The sequence below is a fragment of the Chinchilla lanigera genome, unplaced genomic scaffold, assembly GCF_000276665.1.
Source record: "Chinchilla lanigera isolate Chin_1 unplaced genomic scaffold, ChiLan1.0 scaffold00003, whole genome shotgun sequence".
In the NCBI taxonomy this organism is placed as follows: domain Eukaryota; kingdom Metazoa; phylum Chordata; class Mammalia; order Rodentia; family Chinchillidae; genus Chinchilla; species Chinchilla lanigera.
In genome coordinates, this window is record NW_004955404.1 from 9,701,196 (window position 1) to 9,725,568 (window position 24,373).

The window sequence follows — 24,373 nt, forward strand, 5'->3', positions numbered from 1 at the left end:
TTTAAAAGAAGTTCATCTATATATGCATGCATGTCTTTGGAGGGCGAAAACCAGCTGTGCATTTGGAGTTTGTTCCCCGAAAGTACCTCTCAAGAGCTGTGTGGCTTTGGGTAACCCTGGAAGGTTTTGCTAGGATGAGCCTCCTAAAACATAGTAGCGGGATCCTGACAGGACACAACTCTGACTTTTATTTCAGAACTCTGTTCATCTTGTTCAGAATGTGAAATAAATGGATCTGTGTTTAAAAAGTACAGTGTTAAGAATGACACAGTTGGAACCAACCCAAAGCCATTCTTTCTATCTATCTATCATCTATCTATCTATCTTTTTATTAGAGTGAAACATTTAAATATCTGTAATTAGGTTGAGTTTGCAATTTTGTAGTTGTTGATATAAATTAGAAAAATAAATAAATATCTGAGAGATGGCACAGGGTCCTTATTGACTATGCAGAATTGTTGCTTCTATCCTTAGCGTAGAACTATTTCAAAACCTTGATGCAAAGTTTAGTAACTAGAATAATTCAAATGGAAATCCACATATCCTGCTCCTCCTGTAGAACGACCTGATAAGTCAAGGCTCACATTGCCACCAGGCTCTCATCAGCCAGAGTTGGGTGACGGCTGCCACATTTGCCTGGATGTAGAGTCTCCACTTTACCTCACTTTCCCCATTCTTCATATTTTCTCCGTAATCTGCAGCTGGGTGCTTTGTTTATCCATGAAGTCATACATTTATCTTTGATAAAGTAGAAAAATACTTCTCTTTTTGCATAATTCTACAATGGGAAAATAAGTAATAAATGTGTAAATACATAAATGTATAAAACATACGGAAGTGCATGAATAGAAGGTATTTTATTGTACTGCACTTTCAGGACACACTGAGCAATGCACTGACTTCTGGCCTGCTTTTCTCATCTATATTTCCTGCTGTCTTCCAAGGGCATTTATTTGGGTGATCATGAAATGAGTTATAAACATGTGATTTCAGATCTCAGAGAACTTACAATAAGTAACGTGTGAACTTAAGAGTTTATTTCCATAGATTTTATATTTTTGAAATTACCAATTTTTAAATTCATAACAGCTCAAAAATTGAAGGTTAGAAAGTGAAAGACATTAAAAATTGCCTCTGTCATTTTTTAGTCTAAGTTAACTAATACTCTTCATTAGTAGATTAACTAATGTTCTGCATTAATATTATCTTAGATTTTTCACTTTCTGTCCACTTTCTGTGTCCTTGTCAGTTTATGAGTTTGAACATCTGTCTTCTCCAGCAACTACAAATAATGAGATAATTTAATAAAATAAGATTAATTGAAGTGGCTTAATCTTTCCACCCCTGTTAAGTTAAATACATGATATAATTGATGCTTCTGTGATATTGGGTATTTTATATGTAATAGCTCTCTCTCTCTTTCTTTCTCTGTCTCTCAAACCAATTAAAATTTTATATATTTCAGGGAGCATTAACTATAATCAAATAGAGCAACTAATGTTTTGTTTCTCTATATTCCCACTGCACGTACATATACCAAATGTTGCAGTTAATACAGTATTTCTGCTCCCTCTTTACATACATTGGTTGTGGAGCTATATTAAAATGAATTAGAGCACATAGTGATCTTCTAAGTCTTTTACAGAATAATAGCCTCTATAGAGCCATTTCTGGGCATAAATAGGCACCTATGGTCTGCAATTTGAAACTATGCAAATTCAAGTCTCCCAGACACAATATTATAATCATAGCCATAATTGTAATTACAGTGGGACTCATATGCAGGCATGAAAGGGAAAGATCCAACTTAGTGCCCTTAGAGTAATCTTTTTTATTTTCATAATAAATACAACTGCATATGCTTCTCAATTTAATTGCAAAACTCTAAGTTCAGAGAAGAAAGACTTTTGAAGTGGTGGGGGGTATGTGGCAAGTTCTCTCATGACATTTGTTGAACTTTGTGAGTTAACGTAATATTAACTTTGTTCTTTTTACTAGGACACTCCCCATGTTTATCCAATTATTGGTGAAATTCATGTCATGTTTAATGAGATACTTAGCCATGGTCAATATATGCAATTCATAATAAATTCACTCCTAAAGTAAGAACAAATAGGCAAATGTCCTGTGGCTCCTGAAACCTCCCCCTACAGCCTGCAGGGAATCTTTTCTCTCTGCTGTCTCCACTTCCCTGCGCACTGCAATCTGCTTGCTGCCCAGGGTTCCCACATTGCTGCCTTTGGCTCATACTGCGTGGACACGTGGCTGGCACTGACCAGGAGATCCTGGGAAGGTGGATAAGCCACGCCCAGTGCTGCTTTCTCCTCCTTTCGTGCTACAGCGCCCCGTCGGCCATCTCCTGCCACGACCTCCTTGCCTCCCACTCCCGCCGCCCCAGCAGCAACCATTCTTCTCTTCATCCTCTGGCAGTACCCAGCACAGTATCTTTGAGGACAGATAAATCATGCTATTCCTGCCTCGTAGAGAAGAGACAGACATATTTGGGGACAGACATATTTCAGCTGTGCTACTTATTAGTGGTATGACATTTATGAAAAATGGAGATGATAACACTTCTTTCCTGGGTTTGTGAGCGTTAAGTGGATATTTGTGTTTTGCTTAAGTATTGCTTAGTTGCAAGGAAAAGACTGCATATTGAAAGAGAGCACCTCCTGTGGGCGTACTCCAGCCTCCCAGGTGACTCTGCTTTCTGTACCTTTATCTTCCTCTGTTCAGGCCGCATAGTTTCCTCTCTTTGTTTCTGGCTGTGTCTCTGTCTCTGTTATCTCACCTTGAACACTAGCTGCACTTGCTTCTTGCATATTACTCAAACACCGCTGGTTGCTCCTGAGCGGTGTGACCTCCCAGTCAATGTTCTGAAGACACTCACCAGAAAACTTCCAGAGGCAAAGGTGGACAGGGAGGAATTACAGTTCCACTGCAGGTCACAAAAAGAGAGGACACTGATCAGAAGCAGCAGTCCTGAGAGTTAAACTGGAAGCAGCAGGTCTATGTATTAAAATAGTCTTGCCTCAGTACCTGTGGAGGATCAAACCCAGAAACTCCTGTGGATCCACAAATTGGTGAATATTCAACTCCCTTTTATAAAATGGTGTGGTGTTTGCCTATCACCTGCGGTTACCCTCCTGCATACTTTAATTCATCTGTAGGGGATTTATAACACCTAATACAATGTAAACATTATGTGAATAATTCTTTTTTTTATGTGAATAATTCTTATACTATATTGTTTAGGAAATAATGATAAGGAAAAAATCCTTCCATGTTTAGTGCAAATGTTTTGAAATATTTCCCATCTGCAATGGGTTGAATCAATGAATGCAGAACCCACGTGTATATACAAAGGACCAGCCTTCTTAGATTGTCCCATAGCATAAACCTAACGTAATACGTAACCTCCCTTCTTAATCCCATCTAAACACCTTGTGCCCATCTCTATGTGCTGGACCCACTACTTACCCACTGTCATCAGCATGAAAGAGTGGCTGGAGGAGGGATGTAGCTCTTTGATGACATTAACTGGTGCGATTTAGCCACTGTTAAGTCTTAACCCTAGTTTTCTCTACTAAACCTGTAAGTCTCCTAGTACTTGAGAAGTATATTAAGGGTTAATTAGACTACTTTTAAGGATTGATTAGACTACTAATACCCTTAAAAGATAGTTTCTTTCAGGAAACACTGCACAGTTCCCATACACTGACAAATGAATGATTTTTAAATTGATGGCATTTCAGAATATATTAAGTCATTTCTTTGCATTTCATATATGTGTATATTAAGAAATAGAAACACCAGTGTGAAGAGTATCTGTGCATCTACTATTAGAAAAAATAATGGCTAACATTTATTGATCACTCATTATGTGTCAGGCACACAGGGCTTTATAAGTACTGTATTAAATTAATCAATCCTTACAGTAATACTGTAAATCCAAGTATACTCTCATATGTGCTTTGTGCAGATGACGAGGTATAGGCAAAGAGACCTGAATTAACTTGATGAACATCATGAGTAGCTAGTGAGGGTCTGGGAATTTCATCTCAGGCGTTCTAATATGTTTGCTGACTTCATTTTCATCACTGCAAAACTTATCCTTTTATAAAAGTACGTGACCGTTGGTTCATCCATTCATTTATTTACTCTTCAATCAATGCACCTTGGGACGCTTTTTCATCACTTTGCTACTGAGAACATTCTACAACCCTGCTTCTCCCTGTCCCTGTGCGCAGGTGTGAGATTCCTTGTGGCACTCACGGCCTGAGAGTGGGTGCTGGGTAAAGGCTATGAACACTCTGGACTCTGTTTTTCCAAAAGGCATTTGCAAATGGCTCCTCAGATAACAGCACCACCTTTTATGCCTATTAGCGTCTTGTAAAAATCCTCATTTGTTCACATCCTTCTCTGCGCTTGTTATCCAGCTTCTCCACTTGATGGTGTGAAATGGCATCACATAATGTTAAATTTCCATCGCTCTGATTACAACCTACCCATGCTGAGCATTTTTTCTACATTCAGAGGCCACTTCTGAATCACTGAAGGTTCATAAGCAATCTGTAGATAGCCCACTTAACTGCTGATTATTCCAAATGATTTTCAGAAATTCTTATCTTTCTAAATATCAGGTATAACGACAAATCCAAAATATTAGTCTGTGACACATGAATGCACATTTCACACCCCTGCTGTCATGGGGCAATATAGTAAGTATTTCAGGTGGTATTTCCAAACCATTTAGAAAGTTTCTTGGATGTATGCTTAAGTATGGATCGCAGAAAAGTGAAAAGTTATAATTGATTCTTTTAGCATCAAATCCACCAATTCTGCAGCTATTAAGTGCTATTTTTGCATAAGCAATATCTGCACCAAGGGGTCACTCTAATACATGATAAATAGAACTCAATAAAACAGGAGCTTCATTCCTCAGCTGCTGCTGTGACAAGCCATTTTCCCCCCCGCTTCGCAGGTATGAGTTTTCATCTCTTGACAATTTGACAGATGTGGCTGCACACTTTGAGCAATCTCCCAACACATACCCAGTGATCTATTATGGTAAAGCAAGTCTCTGGCAAGAAAATGAAAGTATACACGAGACCTGGCATGCTCTTGTTCAATTCATCTCCGGTAACATCCACTTGTACACCTCCCTCTGTAAGAACGGAAGTAATAGGCTTTTAACATAAATAAAGCAAAATGATTACTATAGTGTTTGAATGCATGTTGAGAAATTTTCCATTGAAGCTGAAGATTGGGAGGAGGGGAACTGTGCGATATGTGAATTTGGGGAGATGAAGCAACATCCTAGGCACTTCTTTAAACATCTGTCTTCTTAATGAACCTTCCCAGAAACTGGTAGATCATTCCAAGAATTGATGGAGCCCATGAGCTTTCCAGTCCCTTTCCATGAATTCACGAGTTCACGTTTGCACTACAGACCCATGTGAGAGGGCAGTGGGGCCCAGCTAAGATAGTGTGGTACACGAGCACCTGACAAAATGTGCTCGATCTCACTGAGCCTCAGTTTCTGCACCCGAAAGATGATCTGTAGGAATGACCATCATGACCATCAGCACCTTCTTGCTCCCCTCTTGGCCATCCCAGGGTCTTCTGTGAGAGCTGCTTTCTCACAGGTCATAGTCCACTGACTTCACTTACACCCTGCTTCTTTCTTGGGTCTCAGATGTACTGTCCACCCTCCCCAGCTGACTTATTTAAATTGAAAGATAAAAGTGTGTGTCTTTGTCATGTAAGCACGTTCCTTTGAAGAACAAACCCGTGGAAGAATGTTAAATCCATATGCCACCCCTCACCTAGTTATCATTTTCTTAGTGAGACCTCTGAATGCCCCCCACTCCACCTGCACCCAGACTGCAAAGTGTGGTCAGTAACTGGTCATCGTGCTGGCCAGTGATCTCATAATCTGACTCATGTGGAGCTGTAACTTTGTGATCTTGGAGCAACATCTCCGGGTCCAGCAGGCCTGTTGCTGAGGCAATCTCACAGGCACAGCACCTCTTTCATCCCCCAAATTAACCACACTTGTGCCTTGCCCCTTCCACAGAGAAGCCAGCCTTGTCCTACGATTCCAAAAACATTGTTACAGTTCAGATCTCAAGTAGCCCCCCAAGCTCCAGGTGTCTGGAAGGTAATTTCATCGTAAGGACATCATGGTTGAGCCGCGGTTAGGAGGTGGGGTCTGACTGAAAGAAGAAGTCCCTGAAGGTGTGGCCTGGAAGGGTCCATCTCCTTCCTCCTCTCTCTGCTTCCTGACCGCGGTGACCAGAGCAGCTTCCCTCCACCCGGGGCCTTCTGCCATGCCCTGTCTGGGTTGTAGACTGAACCCTCTACAAACAGTGAGCCAATATAAATCTCTCCTCCTTTACACTGTGGGTGTCAAGTGCTTGTCTCAGTGATGAGGAGAGGGCCTGTGACAAACCGTGAACCAACCTGTGCAGCCACTCTTCGTCTTCTCACTATCTGATCTGTCCGCAATTCTGCCACGAATCTAGTCTCCCGGCTTGTTTCAGACCATTCTCTGCACTTGGTCTTATTAATTCAGCCCTCAAAAGCACATCAAAGAAAGCTCCTCAACAGAGTGATGCTCCAGTTCCTGGATTGTATTTGTCCAAGTTTTTCTGTTTCTCTTTTTCTTCTCCAGTGCCTCTGCTGCAGCTTCACATGATTGGCACTACGCACACACTTGCTAGGTTACATGTGGCTGCGCAGACGCAGCTGCTTTCCTGTGCAGAACTACAGGGCCTCACATAAGTGCTCTCCCGTGCACACTCACACCCACAGCACACACATGCACACTCACACACGATCTCACGTGCACAGTAATACATGGGTTCTAACAGCTTAGAAAACAATTTGCTTAGAGGAAAATACTTGGGAGAAAACAGTGAATAATATTGACATGCTTTACCTTCCCCTTCTGCTACTCTTTTTCAAGACACTGGAAACAACAGCAAAAAGACTGTCGGAGAAGTAATCCTTTGGTTTCATTATTTTTCACGTCCAGCAAAACAGGCAAGGTCAACAATGCATTGTCGAAAAGCCAAGATTTTAGCATTTTAATTCCTAACTCTTTCAAATGTCAATAGTGAAGTCTTGTAGGGCACTGAGCTCTTAATCCTTAAATTGCAGTTGAGCTAATTGAAAGAGCTTTGTACAGGTTTTCATTTACTCCTTCTTTCTCCCACTGATCTGTAAATGTATGGCTATAAAGTGTGAGGAAATGAGATATTAAGTAGTGTGAAGAAGTTGTGAACATACCTTATGACATTGTACTCTGGAAAACATGTGTTGTCCTACATTGAAGCTTTTAAAACCTAAATGCACCCTGATTTAAATCAGTTCAACACAGGTAACAAGAAAAATTCCATTTTAAACATTCCTCACTTCTCCTAATATAACCAGATCACTATGATCCTAATGACAGTCTCCTGGTGCCCAGAGGTGGTTTTGTGTGCTTTTGGTGCTTAGAAAGGCATCATATCCATGGGAGTTCTGTGGCATTATGGGTCCTGATGAGTCAGAATAGAAGATGGAACTGGATCTGCAAGGTTCATTCCAGAATAAGTAGGCAAAGTACTTTGAAAAAGCCTGTATTGGTCTCCCCTTCTCATGAGGGTCAGTATTCATGGTTACACAGCAAGAGTTTTCCAGTACCCCAGAGTAGACTACTGCTCCATGGAGGTGTCAGGAGGAGCCAGAGCAGCCAGAGGGTTAATAACCTAGTGAAACAGTGTTGTTTAAAGCATGTCAGCTTATAATGCCCATTTTTGCTCCTGAACTGTGGATTGGATGAACAGCACTGCCAGTCAAAGCTGATCTCAGCTGATCATGGCTGAGCTCATATCTGCACCAAGGGTCAGCCACCCATCAGTTCTCATCTCTGTTTCTGGGCTGGGCTAGCTGCCAAGTAGGGTAAAGAGGATGTCAGGGCCCATGGCTACCACGTAGAAGGCTAAATGGCTGTGTGAATGTGTGAACGTGGTGGCTCAGAGTTCCAGCAGCAGCAAGAGGAATTCCTGACACACAAGTGTTTCTCAAGTGTCTGCTCACTTCCCTTTTGCTATTATCTCATTGACCAAAATCAGTCACATAGCTGGATACTGCCAAGGGTGGGTGTAGAATAAGGGACAGGGGTTCAGTGGGAAGTCCTGGGATTCTTCTGCAGAAACTGGTGGCAACTTGGAAATCACTTAGTATGACAATCCACCAGCATTAGCAGCGTTCTTGTTCCAATAGGCATGTGTTTCTTTTTATTAAAATCTAGTTTGTGTTGTAGGGTTAATGTAATATGTTAACAACAATAAATATCTCTTGTTAGATTTGCAATTTAACAACTAGCCTAACTCTTACAGGGGAGAGTGAAAGCTTGTCATATTGGCCAAGAGAGGAAAAAGCCCTATAAAACTCCTTTCCCTACTTCCTCCAGTTTGACCTCCAGTGTTCAATCTTCCCTTACTCAGCTCTGTTCCAAGAAAAGGAGTCAACTATTCTCAGGTTGTGGCAGCTGTTGGGGTGTGTGTGGGCATCATAGACTCCCAGTGCCTTGGTAGGATATGACTTGTGAGGCCCTTTCTCTTCTGGCTGTACAAGGACAGTAAGACGGGAAAGACAGATTCTGCAAACACATCCATTGATCTGTTTTCAGTGTTGATATCAATACATTATTTTTAACACAAATCCTTGATATTAGACAATTATTTTGTCTGTTGATTGTAGAAGCAATGAATATGCAGATGTCTTCTTCAGAAGAACACACCTCTTGCAAATGGGAGATTTATTTCAGGTTGCATGTATTTGGCTTTTTTGCATGATTAAGGTCTTGCTCTTGTACTCATGGCTCATATGTAAGTGAGTTCCTGAAAATTTCATCTTGTAATTGTGTTTATTTTGAAATACAATTAAATCACAAACTTTAGTGCATGTGTGATGCAGTGTTCAGTGGGTAAAACTTTATTTTACAAACATAGGATATTTTATTCACTTAACCAGCAATTGAAAGATTTAACCTCTAAGTTGTATTGTTCACTATCCTAATTTGCATTTATTGTGGTGTCTAAGTCCACAGTTTTGGTCTGTAGGATGAGTATCAGAGTTTTCACACTTTTTAAAGCACTATTTAATAGGAAAAAATTTCTGAGAAATTTAATAGAAAAAGTTCCCATGAAGCACTTAAACATTTATATCATTAAACCTTGAGAATACTTTAGATGTTTTGAAAGTATAAATTTTCATGGTCCATCTCAAGGTTTATGTTTCTTCTGGATGACTGCTCATGTTGTACCTTCTTACCTTCTATCATAGTGACTTTTCTCATTGTTGAGACAGAAATACCTGACAGTCAAAGTCAAGAGAGGAAAGGCTTATTTGGCTCACAGTTTATAGAGGTTTTAGTCCATATTCAGCTGGCTGCAAGGCAGGGTGGCGTGGAAGACAATCACCACAGAGGAGACACAGTTCGTGGTAGACAGAAAGTATCAAAGCAAGCAAGGGGAGGAAGACAAGCCTCTAACTGTCACTTACAATTGTATCCAGGCTACCAGGACTAGGGTGATGCCAAACCAATCAGTGAACTGATTTAGTAAGCACACAACCTTAACCCCAACATCTAGATTCAGCCACCTCTGAAAAAGCCCCGCCTATGGTCACATGAGGCTTTGGAGGGACATCTAGACACAAACCATAACACCTTCCCTGTCAGCAACTAGTTGTATCCTACCTGTAAATCTTTAGAGTGTTTTTCCAATGCAGTTTTATAAAGTTACAGAATGAGAGGTACCTGGTATGGTCTGAACTCTAGACCAAATAGTCTCATTTATATTCAGGTTTCAGTGTAAAGATGTAGACGCTATCACATCTGTTTTCTGGATAGAAAACTTTATCACCAAGAGGTTAAATAAGGCACAGAGCCATGATTTAAACTCAGCTCCACCCGTCTTCAAAATGGTCTTATACCCTTCTCTTAGGAGCAGATTATCTTCACCTTTCCAATACAAGCTTCATATAATTCTGCTTTCTACCCAACAACAGAATTTTGACAAGGAAACTCTTCTCTTTTGTTTTAATATATTGAAGAGCAGCAAATCCATTATGACTGCTCAGGAGGAGGCAAGAGAACACCTGTGCCTCTGAGTCTGCCTTCGAACTCTGTGTGCTTGGAGATCTCACCCTCTCTAAGCAGGCTGTACACCAAAGGTGTATTTTAGCTAACAGTGTTAGAGGTTTAAGTCCATGATCATCTAGCTCCATCGTTTTTAGGCTTGTGGCAAGCAGAAATATCCTGATGGAAACGAGTGGTGAAGGAAAGCTGTTGGCCTCATAGCAGCAATGAAGGAGAGAGAGACACAGAGACAGAGACAGAGATCATGATCCAACCACTTCCCAAAAGCCTACCAGCCAGCAACCAAGCCCCAGCACATGCTTTTCCGGTACAGTTCAAACCAAAACCATAACACATAACATTCCAGCCAGTACTTGTAACATTCTACCCTAGTCATTACAGTCTTTTAGGTTTCATGAAATTGTGAAGTTGTAAATAATTTTATAGGTCACCAGTGCATCCTCCTCTTTAAGAAGTACGACCTACAACAGTGCTTGTCAAACATGAAAATACACACAAATCCCATGGGGACCTTGTTAACACGCAAACTGAGACTTGATAGATCTGGGATGGGGTTTGAGATTCTGCATTTCTGATAACCTCTCAGAATGCCACTAGTCCAGGGACTGCACTTTGAGTAGCAGGGCTCTAGAGCATTCCTGACAGATTTTGCTGCCTTGGGATGATTGTATTATAATCTCTTTTCCATATATTGGTAATTGCAACTGTTATATACACAAATAATAGTTCTTGGATCAAAGCCAAACTGAAAGCATATTTAGAATTTGTCGAATTTTTTAAAAATTTAAACTAAAATGACATTGCAAGTGAAGGGACCTTTAAATAAGGTAATGCATATATAAAGTCATAAAAGTCATATTAAACATACATAAATACAAAGGTACATGCGCACAATTATGTATATACATATATATGCACATATGCCTATCATATATGAATACGTACATCTCCATATATGGATAGGTAGACAGACCCTATATATTTATATTAAATAATGCAATAGTAGAAACCCCAAGTATTTTATGACACTGATTCAAATTTAACATTTTCTTTTACATTAATTTTTACAAGAAAATAAAAGTTGGATGCACAAATTTGAGCCATCCTGTACACATAAACCTGAGTCAGAACATAATATGGCTAGCCCTTTCCTGTTACGGAAACTGAATGCCAGTTTCAAACACAGACTGACTTGATCTGAGTTCAAGTGGTCCTTGCTACTACTTCTAACATTAAAGCTGGAGTTACTGACTTTAATATTTAAATTGAACTGCTGCACATACTTATCACCTTAATTCTTACTTAATATTTGAAAGTTGTTACTTTGGAAAAAGTCAACTAAGCAATGGTGACTATAGCATATCAAACACCCTTGTAAGTGATTATTTTAATGACTCTGTACCAACAGGAACACGTAGACATTCAGACAAAAAACAACCTAATTATAATGACAGCACCAATATGAAGCCGTGACAGTTACAAAACCAATTTAAAAGTTTTTCTGACAGCCATAGCTAAAAGCTTTGTTTGGACCTCTCAGTAATAACAGTTTACTTAAGACACAAATCCACAGCTAAGGAAAATAGAAAGAGAAAGTTATGGCTTTCCTGTCATGCAGATAAAATAGAAATCAGTTAAAATGTTTTTAATAGAACATTACACTGAGAAGAGGATAGAAAAGGAATAATAGTTATGGAATTTAACTCTGACAGTGCAAAGAAAGACTAAATAACAATAAAAATTCTAATGAGAATAGAAACTTGCCAACTGCTTTGCTTATCTACATTATGAAGGTCAGTAGCTCCCGTGAGTCAATGGATGTATATACAAACGTGATGATTGGCAGTTCTGGAATTTGATTTTGTATTATGAATAAAATAAAGTAAAAGGCAGAAAAATGGATTTAACAATGCAATAGCCATGACAGGAAGCTTCACTAAAAACCAGCTCTTCCAGGGACTCTGGCATCTCTCAAATTATTAGACTTTTATCAAACTTATTTATTTCCCTTGGTTCTGAACTCACTCAGGTATACAATAGAAGTAATTCTTTGACCTTGAACATTAATTTTTCACTCATGAAAGAAAAATACCCAACTTATAGAATTGCATTTTTTTCTGCAAACATAGAACACTTGTCATGTGCAAACATTGTCTTAGGTAATTGATAATGACCCCTTGGGGTAGGCACCTTTATGTCCATTGTATAAATGGGAAATTTGAGGCACAGAAATGTTGAAGTAAATTGTCCAGGGCCACAGCATAAGTGGTGGGGTTGTAGCTCAAGGCAGTTTGGCCCGGCCCATGCTGTTAATGCAGAGTGTGTGGTAATGACACCTTGCAACACACACAAATGTCTGGAGATAGTGGTGGGGCTCAGAGGGGATGGCTCTGTTTTTCATCCTGCTTACAGGTTCTATATGTTTGTTAGGGTTCTAGAGGAACAGAAGCCATAGGGGAAAATATATATGTGTGTGTGTGTGTGTGTGTGTGTGTGTGTGTGTGTGTGTGTGTGTGTATTGAGAGAGACAGACAGAGACAGAGACAGAGACAGAGCAAATGGCAGTTTTTGCAGTACAAAGCCAAGGGATCCCAGTAGCTGCTCTTTCCAAGAAGCTGGAAACCACAGAACAAGAAGGATCAAGCACGTAGCACCAGTCCAGAATGAAGGCCCAGAAGATTCCCGGGGGGTCTCTGATGTGAAGAAACTGAAGAAATTGCAAGGCTGAAGCCTAAAGTCCGCAGAGATGGCAGTAGGAAAAGAGGCACCTGCTCAGGGTAGAGCTTTTCAAAACAAAAGCCAAGCCCCTCCTCCTTGCTTCCCTGTCAGTGCATTGGGCCTGCAAGACTACTGAATGGTGCCACCCACGAGCAGGATGGGTCTTCCCTCCTCCTCGGTTTGCTGGCCCACATGCCAGTTATCTCTGAAACTCCCGAATGACACATCCAGCAGTGTGCTTTACTAATCGGCTAGGTGTTTCTTAATCCAGTCTAGTTGATACATCATGATCAGTGGTCACACTGTGCTTCAGTTAGGCTCTTTTAATTGCAAATCCTGAAGAGCTTTCAGGTCAGATGAAAAAGTAAAGGTCTGTGTTTATCAGTACATGCAAGAAATGAGACCCAGGAGGAGTCTGGTGTTGCTGGTCCTGTGCAGTGACCACAGGGCTACGTGTCAAGTGCTCAGGTCTGTTCATGTTCTACCCGCTATAGTCCAGGGACCTCACCCAACACTCGCTATGTTTAGATGTTCTTTACCCTACAACCGGGTAAAATCTCAGAAACAACCTTAAACCAATGAATACAGAGCCTGGTTCTACTGTTACTTGTGCATGACCTTCAGCAGATGAACTCTCTGAGCTCTTTGTAAGACCTGAATCGGATATCTTACAGACTATGGCAAAAATTAAGAGAGATAAAAATAAAACATGCATATAGAATGGCCTGAGACATAGTAAGTATTCAATACACTCAGCCATTGTGACAGTGTACACTTTATAAATGCTTAATTGTCTCAGTCTCAGTGGAGAGAATAGACTTGAACTGAACTTGAATCATAATGCTGGGTCCACGTTCAATGCTGGGTTACAGTAGAAAAGTTAACTTCACTGAGCCTTGGCTTCTTAATCCATAAAAATGGTATAACTTTTCAGTGATGCTATGAATATTAGAGTTACTGTATATAAAGTACCTCGAACAGCTGCAGGTGCATAATAATTGCAATATGGACATCAGTCATTATCAGTTATACTACAATTTTCAGCAAATATATATGGAAACAATAAGTAAATAAATAAATCTTAGGCTTCTCCCACCATTCCAGTTTGATGAGTAGCAGTAACATGCTTTCACCCTCAATCAGTTTCCGTATTAACACAGAATAAGTGATACTTGTTTTGTGGTTTCTGTTTTTTAAAAAAATCATTTCTCCAAACAGTCAAAATTCAGGATAAAAACTACCTAACCAATCCTTGAGAATTAAGATGTAAACTATACACAAATTAAATGCAGTATAGTTCCCATTTTAACAGACGGTCTCTGACATTATCTTTCTGGTCAGGTTTTCACTTCTGGAAGAAAAGGATGCCTTTGTCACACTATTCAGCAGCAAGGAACATTGATCAAGTCACCTTTGAAGCACCATTTTGCACAGCAATGTATCCCAGAGTTGTTGCTTGAGGTCTCAGCACTTGAATTACATTTAATCTTGAGGTGTATTTCTTTGTTAAGAGTGTACTATTTTTGCCTCCCCAGAAAATGATGCGGTCATCAGTTTTCCACATGTTTATCCTGAGCATGGTGACCGTGGATGTGATAGTTGCAGCCAGCAATTATTACAAGGGAGAGAACTTCAGAAGGCAGTACGACGAGTTCTACCTTGCAGAGGTAAGCAGCTCACTGTGTTGTGCATCTCTAGCCAAGGTAAAGGTGAACTTCAGAGAGGACCATTTATGAATGGAAAATAAATTTCAGTTCACTAATAACTTGACTTCCATCAAAACTGACTATTAAAGTGGTTCCCTTGGTCATTGTGTTTTCTGATTCATTTCTTCTCCTCCAGAGCCAGGGAACTCTCCACAATAAGTCATGTTGCCAAGACAACACTTCTTCGCTGGGTTTTACCTAGTGATCTTGCTGTTTTCAACACACCTATCATGTTCTTTCCCTTTCTTCTATTGCATTATCTTGTTTCCTACTAATGTAAGCAAGCACAGATTCAGACATTTAAAAATAATTAAGTCAGGTCAACAACACCAAGGAGGAGACTGAAGGGAAATGTAAAGAGATGATACAATAATTACCGCACTGGAAACTGATATGGTCCCACCTGGGCTAACACCAAGTCACCACAAAGCGGCTATGTTTGAGGTGATGGATGTGCTAATTACTCTGATTTGATCACTACAGTGTGTGCATGGATCAAAGCATCACATGGCACCCCATGCATTTGTACTTTACTATGTGTCAATTAAAAATAAAATAGTAAGTCAGTAACAGGTGGGTTTAGTGATCATGTAAACATCTGTCTGGTATTATATACACCACATTAGGGCTGGGGAATAGTAATTAGTATTGACTCAGTGACTTTATTAATATTTGATTCTTAAGTATTTTTAAGAGTTTCCAGTAACCAGTGGGGGGTTTCCAGTAACCACTGTGAAAAATTATATCAGAATTCAATGGTTATATATTTAGGGGAAAAAGTTAATTGATATGTAGAAACCCATTCATCAAATAAGTATACAGAACTGTGCTATATTTTAAGAAATCTCATATATAAAAAAAGTAAAGTTAAAAGTAGAAAATTCACAGTTTATTCTTTTTATTACATAGGCATTTTCATGTAAAAATTTATTTTTCATGTAGTTGAGTTTGCTTAGATACCCAGAATTCTCCCAACTAGCTAAAAATGAGTGAATAATGAAATTCAGTCCACCCACATATTCACTTTTCTGAAAAGCAATTGGTTGCATATATCTATTCAGTGTAAACATCTATATGGGTATCAAGAAACTTTAAGGAGGCACTTATGAATTCCTGTCCTGGTGGAGATTTGTTTCCTATAACAAATATCATTAATAATAAACTTTCACTGTCTCTGCGATGTAACACTTCACTAATAGCTACCTGTTACATGGCACTTGGAGTCTGTCAAGAAGCACAGGTGGTAAACAATAACAAGGTTTCCATACTGTAGTGAACTAATGCCAGGGGCTAGAGAAGACATTATACCAAGACCCACAGCGGAAAAGGAGTACAATTGTGCTACAAAAGCAGCACACAGAGAAGGTTAAAAGCAGGGGAGACGTGAAGCCATAATAATGTGCTCAAGCACATTCCCAATACAGAGAGAGGACCCTGGGGTGTCTCATTAATTTCTGTTTGTCCTAGAGGATAGCAAGTCAGGTGGCCATCCAGGCTGACAAGACAATAATGCAAGAAGCTTGAGTAAAAAGAAGAGTAGGCAAAAGCATAATAAATAATAATATACAACATATATAAATAATAATAATAATAAGTAATATAGATGCAGTAAGTGCGAGGCTGAAGATCCAGCTGAACTTCGAGAGCATAAATTTATAGTAACACCACTTTAGAGATATGAGACTTTTTTAGGCTTCATGGAAGAAGGGAGAAAAACAATGTTCAAATTGATAAAGCTTTATGGTTTTTTAATCCTCCTGGCCGGTGTCTCTGAGAGACAGAAGATAAAGTTATATGGATGACTGACTGGCAGGACGACTGAAATGAAGGCCTTGTAGTCTAGATTGAATATGAAAAGAAGTTAAAACAAGAGGAAAGTGAAAGAACAAAAATAAAGGATCAAAGATCTCCTGTCAAAGAAGACCCATGAGTGAGGAAAGGGAGTAGATTGTGGGCAGAAGGTGGGATCCAGGAGTTGACAGCTGGAGAGGACTTCTGTGAGACTAAATACAAAATCTAGGGTGGTGTTGGTCACGGGTAGTTGAAATAAAATGATGGGTTCAACGCAAAAAAGGGCAAGTAGCCATCACAGCCCAGGTGTCGGCTGAATCTTCACATGGACGTCGAAGTCATTCAGAGTAGGTCGGATGCGTGTGTAGGACCTGTGAGTGACTGATGGAGCGATGAACAGAGGGCAACCAGGATGATTTTGCCTGACAGAGTGCCTCTCGGGGAGTGCTGAGGAGTGGATGGGGCATCTCCTCCCTGTCTGCATATTATACTCCATGGAACACAGCAGCATGAACATCCTCTTTTAGAAAGGCCTACAGGGTGAATTTGTGCACTGGGGAGCTAATTGGTACAAGCAAAGATTTAGGAAGCAGATTCAGTGGATAGAGTTTGAGAATGTGGAAGAAATTTTTTAACACAGTGAGAGATCTAAAGATTAGTAAAAGGCCCTGTGTCAAAAGAGGCGGGAGTGGGTGAGGTGGTGAGGTTAAAAGAGGTTCCAACTGGAGATTAAAGGCTGATGACTAAATACCAGAGAATAAAGACAGAGGTGTCCACAGGTGATGAGCATCATGGGGGTCTCTGTGGGAGGAGCAATGTGTACATGCATCCTAGGAGATCCTGACCTCACAGGTAGCATTAATGTTGCTTTATAGCCAGCTCAGGGAGGACGCTTGGTCACTCCAGATCAGTCCTGTGGAGTAAGTGAATAAACCACCTACACTGGGAACGGAAAGGAACGGAATCCTTTTGGAAGTTGTATCTAATATTTTCACAGGCAAAATAGATCTCTTTCCTCTTTTATTCATGCATTTTGGACGATTTATGATCACATTGTAAAACTTCCAACAAAATGTTAAATAATTTATATGGTAGATTTCACCAATTACTGTTCAAGTGCATTGACAGAGTCAAGAGGTAGTTGATAAAACCTTGTCATTTTTGTTTTGTAAATAATATTAGAAATTAAAACAACAGAGGAACAAGGTTATATAAGAGAATCTAGTAAATATTGTGTACCACATAGTTGTCATCCCCTTCCCAACCAATCAAGCAGATTTGATTTCACTAACATGGGTAATAAGGTCAGTTCTGAGGATCTACTATATATGGAGCATAGTGCCCTTACTTAACCTTATGGTATCACGTGTGTAAAATTTTCTAAGAGGGTAGATCTCAAGTGGTCTTAACACACACGAAATTATTAATAACACAATAATGAAGGTGGCGGGGGGAAACTTTGAGAGGAAATGAACATGTCATTGCATGCTTGGTGGTGGTTTCACTGGGAAAGTGCTTATTTCAAAATTAATATATTACATCAGTACAGCTTTTTACATGCCAATGATATCTCAATAAAGTAACCAATAAGTAAATAAAGTAATCAACTATGAAATCTTGGAAAGGAAACCAAATAGCAAGGTAGGTAGTAGTGATTTAGTTCACTCAATCAGTCATTCAGACCACATAAGTATGTTCTTGTACTAGTTAAGCATTCAGAATTTGTTTCACTAATTGATTGAATTTGGGTGTTTGAGTTTTTCAAAGTGTGTTTGAAATTCACACTATTCAAGTTATCTTGTCACTTTTCTTTGGATCAGATACTTGTATATAGGTGAAAAGCATTTGTCTTAATGAGTGTGGGTAAGTAATTTTACATTTACTTTTAATAAAATCCTTCCTTTTAAAGAAGTTTATAAAAAATAGATATAGTTTAAGATAGGGGTAAAAATATTTTTTAGGGTTGGGTAAACATAGTAGGCTTTCTAGGCCCTCTGCTCTTGGGCTCAGCTAAGCTTTACCATTATGCAAAAGTGCCTGTGGTCTCAGAATAGCTGTGTTCCAATAAAGCTTTATTTGCAAAATTTAAACTGTATTTCAGATCTTAATATAGAAGCAGAGAGCTTAATATAGAAGCAGAGAGCATTTCAAATAACATTTACATGCTTAAATTCAAAAATGCTAGTATTGACAACAATAATAGCTACCACACTGGAGAGAGCTTATTATGTACCAAATACTTGAAAGGAATTCTTTATCTCATTTAATCCTCAAAATGTCTGTAATGGCAGCAATTCACATTTATGGACTATAATGATGCTGTATTTAAAGCATCAGCACTATGTAATAGCTTTGAAAGCTTATTTTTAAAATACATCTGAAAAGGCCATGGGCTCTTAAAGAAATAATTTCTTTTTTAGACTTGTGTATATTCCAGAGAAAGTTATTTAGAAAGTCCAAAATTAGCCACTTTACCCATTAGGAATCAACTAACAGTCTAAAAAGACATCTTTAAGAATAATTAAGTTGTTTAACTTCTATTAGGAAGCTGGGGCCTTGTTTTGTTACTTTGGATTAATGACCTAAATTTAGAATAAGTTAAGTAGAGAAAACTTTATTTTCTAGCCTATGCATAATCATAAGAAAGTAAAGACTGATTTTTGTAAGAATTTTAATTTTCACTTTCCTCTAAGAGAATATATTATTATCTCACATAAAATCACAGTTTTATGATAAGCAACTATATTTTAAAACACATTCTTATTTTTAATAACATAAAATTCAAATATTTCCTTCTCTATTGTTCTATTAAAATATATCAATATATATATATCCCCATCAAGCTGTAGATTTATCAAAAACTTATTAGCACAGTGCAGTGTTATACAGAGGAAGTAGACAACTTTAACAAAATGCTTCATGTTAAGAAATTCATGGAGTGATGAAGATTCAAGGAAGCAAGCAGGGCTCACAGGGAATCCCTGTTTCACTGCCCAGAGTCAGCTCTGTTCATCCTGTTCATGTCATCCCCAGATATCCTCTCTGATTTCCGCTGGACCTACCTGAACAAGAAGCTTAACCTCTTTTCACTCCTAATGTTGTTTTCATGAGCATTTTCATGTTGACCGGTGAAACCAGAGGAGAGAAGAGATTCTCTGTGCTGTGAACCCCATAGTAAATAACTAAAACTCCCAGTAGGCAATGCTTCTCTTCCTCAGTGTTGTTGTTTTTTTTTACCTCTTTTCTATTCACCTCCAGTCTCCCCCACTTGTTGTCCAACTAAGCAGCAATTCCACTCCACCCCACAGCTTGCATTCTCTGCTTGCTTTCTGAACAGCAGAACAAAAAAGGCCTGCTATTAAGAGGAACAAAGGAAAGTAAACCCTCACCCACTCTTAGCCCTCTTAGTGCGCCACACTAAACATTTCTTCCAAATACATCTTGAGTTTCCCTGTGAAGATATCAAAGGAACACAAATATTTTCATCTCACTCCAGTAATAAAGGTAGGGTAGACAGGAAGGAGTATAGAATATCCTTTTCCACTTTCCATTTGGGCTTGGTGAGGTGAAATCGAAAGTGAATACAGAGACGAAGTCGTGGCCATAGAACTGTGACCTTTATGAGCTGTAGTTCCATGAGACTCCTTAGATTATCTGGCAATATCTTGGATGAGGTTTATACCTAAAATTTATAGGAGCTGAGCATTTTATCAAAGAAATTTCAGTGAGTTTAGGAGAAGAAACTAGATATAATGATTCCCAAGTCAGTACTTTTCTTCACATATTAATTTTAGGTATTAAATCCATGATTCCAATAGCTCTTAAATCATTGGCTATTGCAGTAGAGAACTAAAATATTTATTAAGTTGATCTATCAGTGGTGATAAATCAAAATCTATGAGAAACACTGATTTTTTGAGAGCAATTTTAGCTGGAAAGAATTATTGTCTCTAGAAGAATTATTAGTAAAGCAATAAGGTGCTAAAACTAACTAAATTAATCATACATTATAAGATTGACCAGAATTAGACTTATTCATGGCAAATACCTAGGATATCAAATGAAGCCAATAACCCTCATTTCTTACATAAGACTGTCTTGGCAGACTCTTTTTCTAGAGTTATCTCTGCAATTATTTCTTTTGGTGGAAGTTTTTAGCATTTGAAAAGTCTGTAACTTTTTTATTTCCTTCTTAATAATCATTTCATAAATTTATTAACTAGAGAGAATAGCATAACCAACATGTCTGCATTCACTATTTGGCTTTTAAATAATTAAGGTTTTTATGAAATGTAACTCCCAATATAAGAGGTAGGGCCTTTAGGAAGTAGATTATGAGTGCAGAGCCCTCATGGGTGGGGTCAGAGTCCTTATAAAAGGGGTTGAGAGAGCGAGTTCACCTCCTCTGTCTCCCTTCTGCCCTTTCTGCCTTGTAAAGACATGGCGTTTGTCCCTTCCAGAGGTACCTCAATAAGGTACCATCTTAGAAGTACAGACCAGGTCCCTACCAAGTACTAAACTTGTAGCACTTTGATCTTGGACTTCCCAGCCTCCAGAAATCTGAGAAATAAATTTCTACTGTTTATAAGTTAAAAAAATAAAAACAAGTTTTTCATATTTGATTCAGATTTTGCACTGAAAAAGCCTAAGTAGAGTAGAAATTTTCTGTGTACCACTTCTGAATCTCATTCTTCTCCTAATCTATGGAGAAATATATTCATTATTCCCATGCATGTTTTATAATAGCATAATCAGTGTGCAACTTGTTTTTCTTCCATTCATCATTAATTCTGAAGACAGATTTATGTTGATATATGTAGCATTCACTTATTAGTTTGAATGTAATGGCAATGAATATTTCAGTTGCTTCCATCTTTTTTCTGTTGAAAATAATGCTTCAGTAAACATTCTCATCTAAATTTTATGCCACACTTGGAGGGGCTTTTTTCCTAGAGAATATTATCTAGACTCCAAAGTGCTAGATTGAAGGATATATTCATACTCAACTTGCTAGGCATTGCTAAATTGTACCTCTGAATGCTTATACTAATTTATATTGCAGCTGAAATATGTAAGGAGCTCCACTCCATGCTCAATTTGTTATGCTCATTCAAGGTTTTCGATATTGTATTACTGTCATGTAAGAAACTATTTTCATTTAATACACACATTTTCTTTTTTTCTGTTTTTCTCCAGTACCAGGAATCAAACCCACAACCTTGCACTTGCCAGGCAGGCGCTGTGCCGCTGAGCTAAATCCCCAGCCCCTATACACACATTTTCTGGATTATGATGGAGGTTTGACTTTCTTTCCATGTTCCATTAGTCCTGAGTTTCCTCATCTTGTGAATTTATCTGTCCAATCTGGACCCTAATTGTTTTTCAGTTATCTCGTATCAACAATATAGATTTTCTCGCAGACTTCAGCTTGTCTCTTAATGTTTTGGCATGTTCGTTCGGTGGTCATGAATTTTTTAAGGTGCTCTGTGTAATGGAAATATCTGATTTCTCCATCAATTTTGAAAGATAATTTTCCGGGATATATCAATCTGGGTTAGAAGGTATTTTTGGTGGTGTGCTGTTTTGCTTTTACACCTTGAAAGACTTCATTTCAAGCTCTTCTTGCCTTTAAGATTTGTCTTGAAAAGTCTGCTGTAATTCTGATGTGTTTTCCTTCGTAGGTATTTTGTTGATTTTCTCTAACAGCTTCTAAGATTCTGTTCTGGTATTTTATGATGTACAGTGGAATGACTTATTTCTGATCATGAATACCTAGGATTCTATATCCCAAATTTATCTGGATGTTAAATTTTTTTTCTATGTCTGGAAAGTTTTCTGTTATTACTAACATAAACAGATTTTTTTGCTCTTTTTGCTTTCTTTTGATTTTTCATTAATTCCAGTGACTCTTATATCAGTATTCTTTGGTCACTTAGAAGCTGCTGGTTCCATTTTTTATGTTCTCTTATTGTTTTTACAGTATCTCTGATTAATTGATCACTAACCACTGCCCTATCTTCTTGATCTGACAACTGTCTTCACAATGACACTTCTGACACCCATATTTTCAGTCATACTTTTAATCGCCTGGATTTCTGTTTGGAACTTTTTTATGGCCTCCCATTCTTTCCTGTGCTGAGAATTCATGTTTTGCTTCTCTTTCTTTAGCTCCACTAGACTCGCTGACCATTTGTTTCATTAGAGTCATTATCATTTACTTATGTCTGAATTGAATTTGCCAAGCACCTCATTGAACTGTTTTGTTTCCTCTGTCAGTACTCTTTCAGACATTTCCACTGTGTGATTTGTGATTTCCTCCCCCTTGATGCCCCATTGATTGACAATGGGAGAGTTGGGAGTTTTGGGAGATATTTTTTACTTTTTTCTCATGTTTCTTATTGTTTGTTTGTTTTCTATGTTAGAGTTTGCAGCTTACTTGGCCTAGTGCCTCCTCCTTCAGGAATGTGCCACAGTATTGTTTAGGACTCCCAGACAATCCAGTTCTGAGCAGACACAGAAAACCAAATTGTAATAGCAGAGTCAGGTGCAACAGCAGTGTCAAATACAAACTGGATACTTAGAAATCCTAAGAACCACTCATGAATCACCCTTAGTGGAAGCAAAGAGGTCTATGATTTTGGTATACACATGTAGGCAACCCAGACGCTGGCCTGTAGGAAGACAATCCACTACTTTCTGCTGGATGTAGGCAGCAGCGCGAGAGCCCAAGCAAACCACTGGACTACACGTCGTGTCCTTTACATCCACCCTGCTGAAGGTTACGCCCACCAAACCTGGCCTCCCAGCTCAGAATATGGGCCCTGTGGTCCTCCCAACCTGACCTTGAGCTTCTCAGAGGTCGTCAGAACACAGCTCTCCCTTCTTTAAGCCTGTCTCCCACCTGGTCACTGCAGTAGAGGAACACTTGCTGCTGGAGTGGAACTGTCCCACAGGGTGTGGATCTTTCCTCCATCAGGTCAGTATTTAGCTTGGCACCTCTGCTGCCCTGTGCTGAGGACAACTAGATTTGATAGTTTGGATTTGGTAGTTTGGCCACTGGCTTCCTCTCCTACGTGAGACATACAAGGTAGCTAGTGGTGGCAGGAAGGTCAGGCTGGACCTCTCTCCTCTCCAGCACAGGCTTCAGGAGGCGGCCAGCAGCAGTGGTGCAAGTGGATGGGCTCTGTCTCTCCCTTTCTAATTCTTATTTCTCCCCTTTTTATTCTTGTATTATCCTGACTTCGATCTCTGATAAAATGTTGAGCAGAAACGGTGACAGTGGATATCCTTGGCTTGTTTCTGTCTTTTGACAAGAGTGCTCATCATTTCATCAGTAATGTTCCATGTAGATTTTCTGGATGCCTCTTCACATTAATAAAGTTTGCTTCTATCCCTAAATTGCTAAGAGTTTCCCTCGCGATGAGTTGCTTTGTCCAATGTTTTCTATATCTATTGAGCTGGCTACTCAGGTGTCCTTCTTTAATTTGTAGTGCAATGTTTTAGAATAGATTTTCTGATGCTGACCTATTTTAGGCTCTTGAGACATTGATTTTATAGCATTATTTTTATGACCTAAATACAGTATACTGCTATTATATTTAGGATTTTTGAATCTTTATTCATAAAGATAATTGTTCTGTGATTTTCTTTTCTGTTATGCTGCTAATCTAGTTTTGTTAGCAAAGTTGTACATTCTTTTTAAATGAAATATATATGTTTTCCTCATTTTCTCTTCCATAAGCATGTTAAGAAAGTTCTTCTGAAATATCACCTGGGCCTGGTGTTTGTGGTAGGGTCCCTGATAGATAGGAAACAAGAGAAACATTGATGAGTGGTTCATTTAATGACTTAATATTTACAGTTTATTGGCTCTATGTCTTACTGCTGCTTGTTATCTATACAGTTGTTAATTTTAACTAATATTTCACAGCTATAGTATTCAATCAGGGGTGTATCATCCTGACATCTGAAGGTGTCAGTGTTGTTTGTTTATAATTTTTTCTAA

The 24,373-nt window shown here is 38.8% G+C and overlaps 1 protein-coding gene across 4 annotated transcripts in view; it reads left to right on the forward strand.

Moving 5' to 3' along the window:
* The window catches only part of Nalcn (sodium leak channel, non selective), a 291,122-nt gene that overhangs the window by 97,629 nt on the left and 169,120 nt on the right, over positions 1-24,373 (forward strand). For all 4 annotated transcript variants that reach the window (XM_005374037.2, XM_013515982.1, XM_005374039.2 and 1 more), the window contains exon 10: positions 14,407-14,538. In XM_005374037.2, the coding sequence (XP_005374094.1) occupies positions 14,407-14,538 (132 nt within the window). The remainder of the gene's footprint in view (positions 1-14,406; positions 14,539-24,373) is intronic.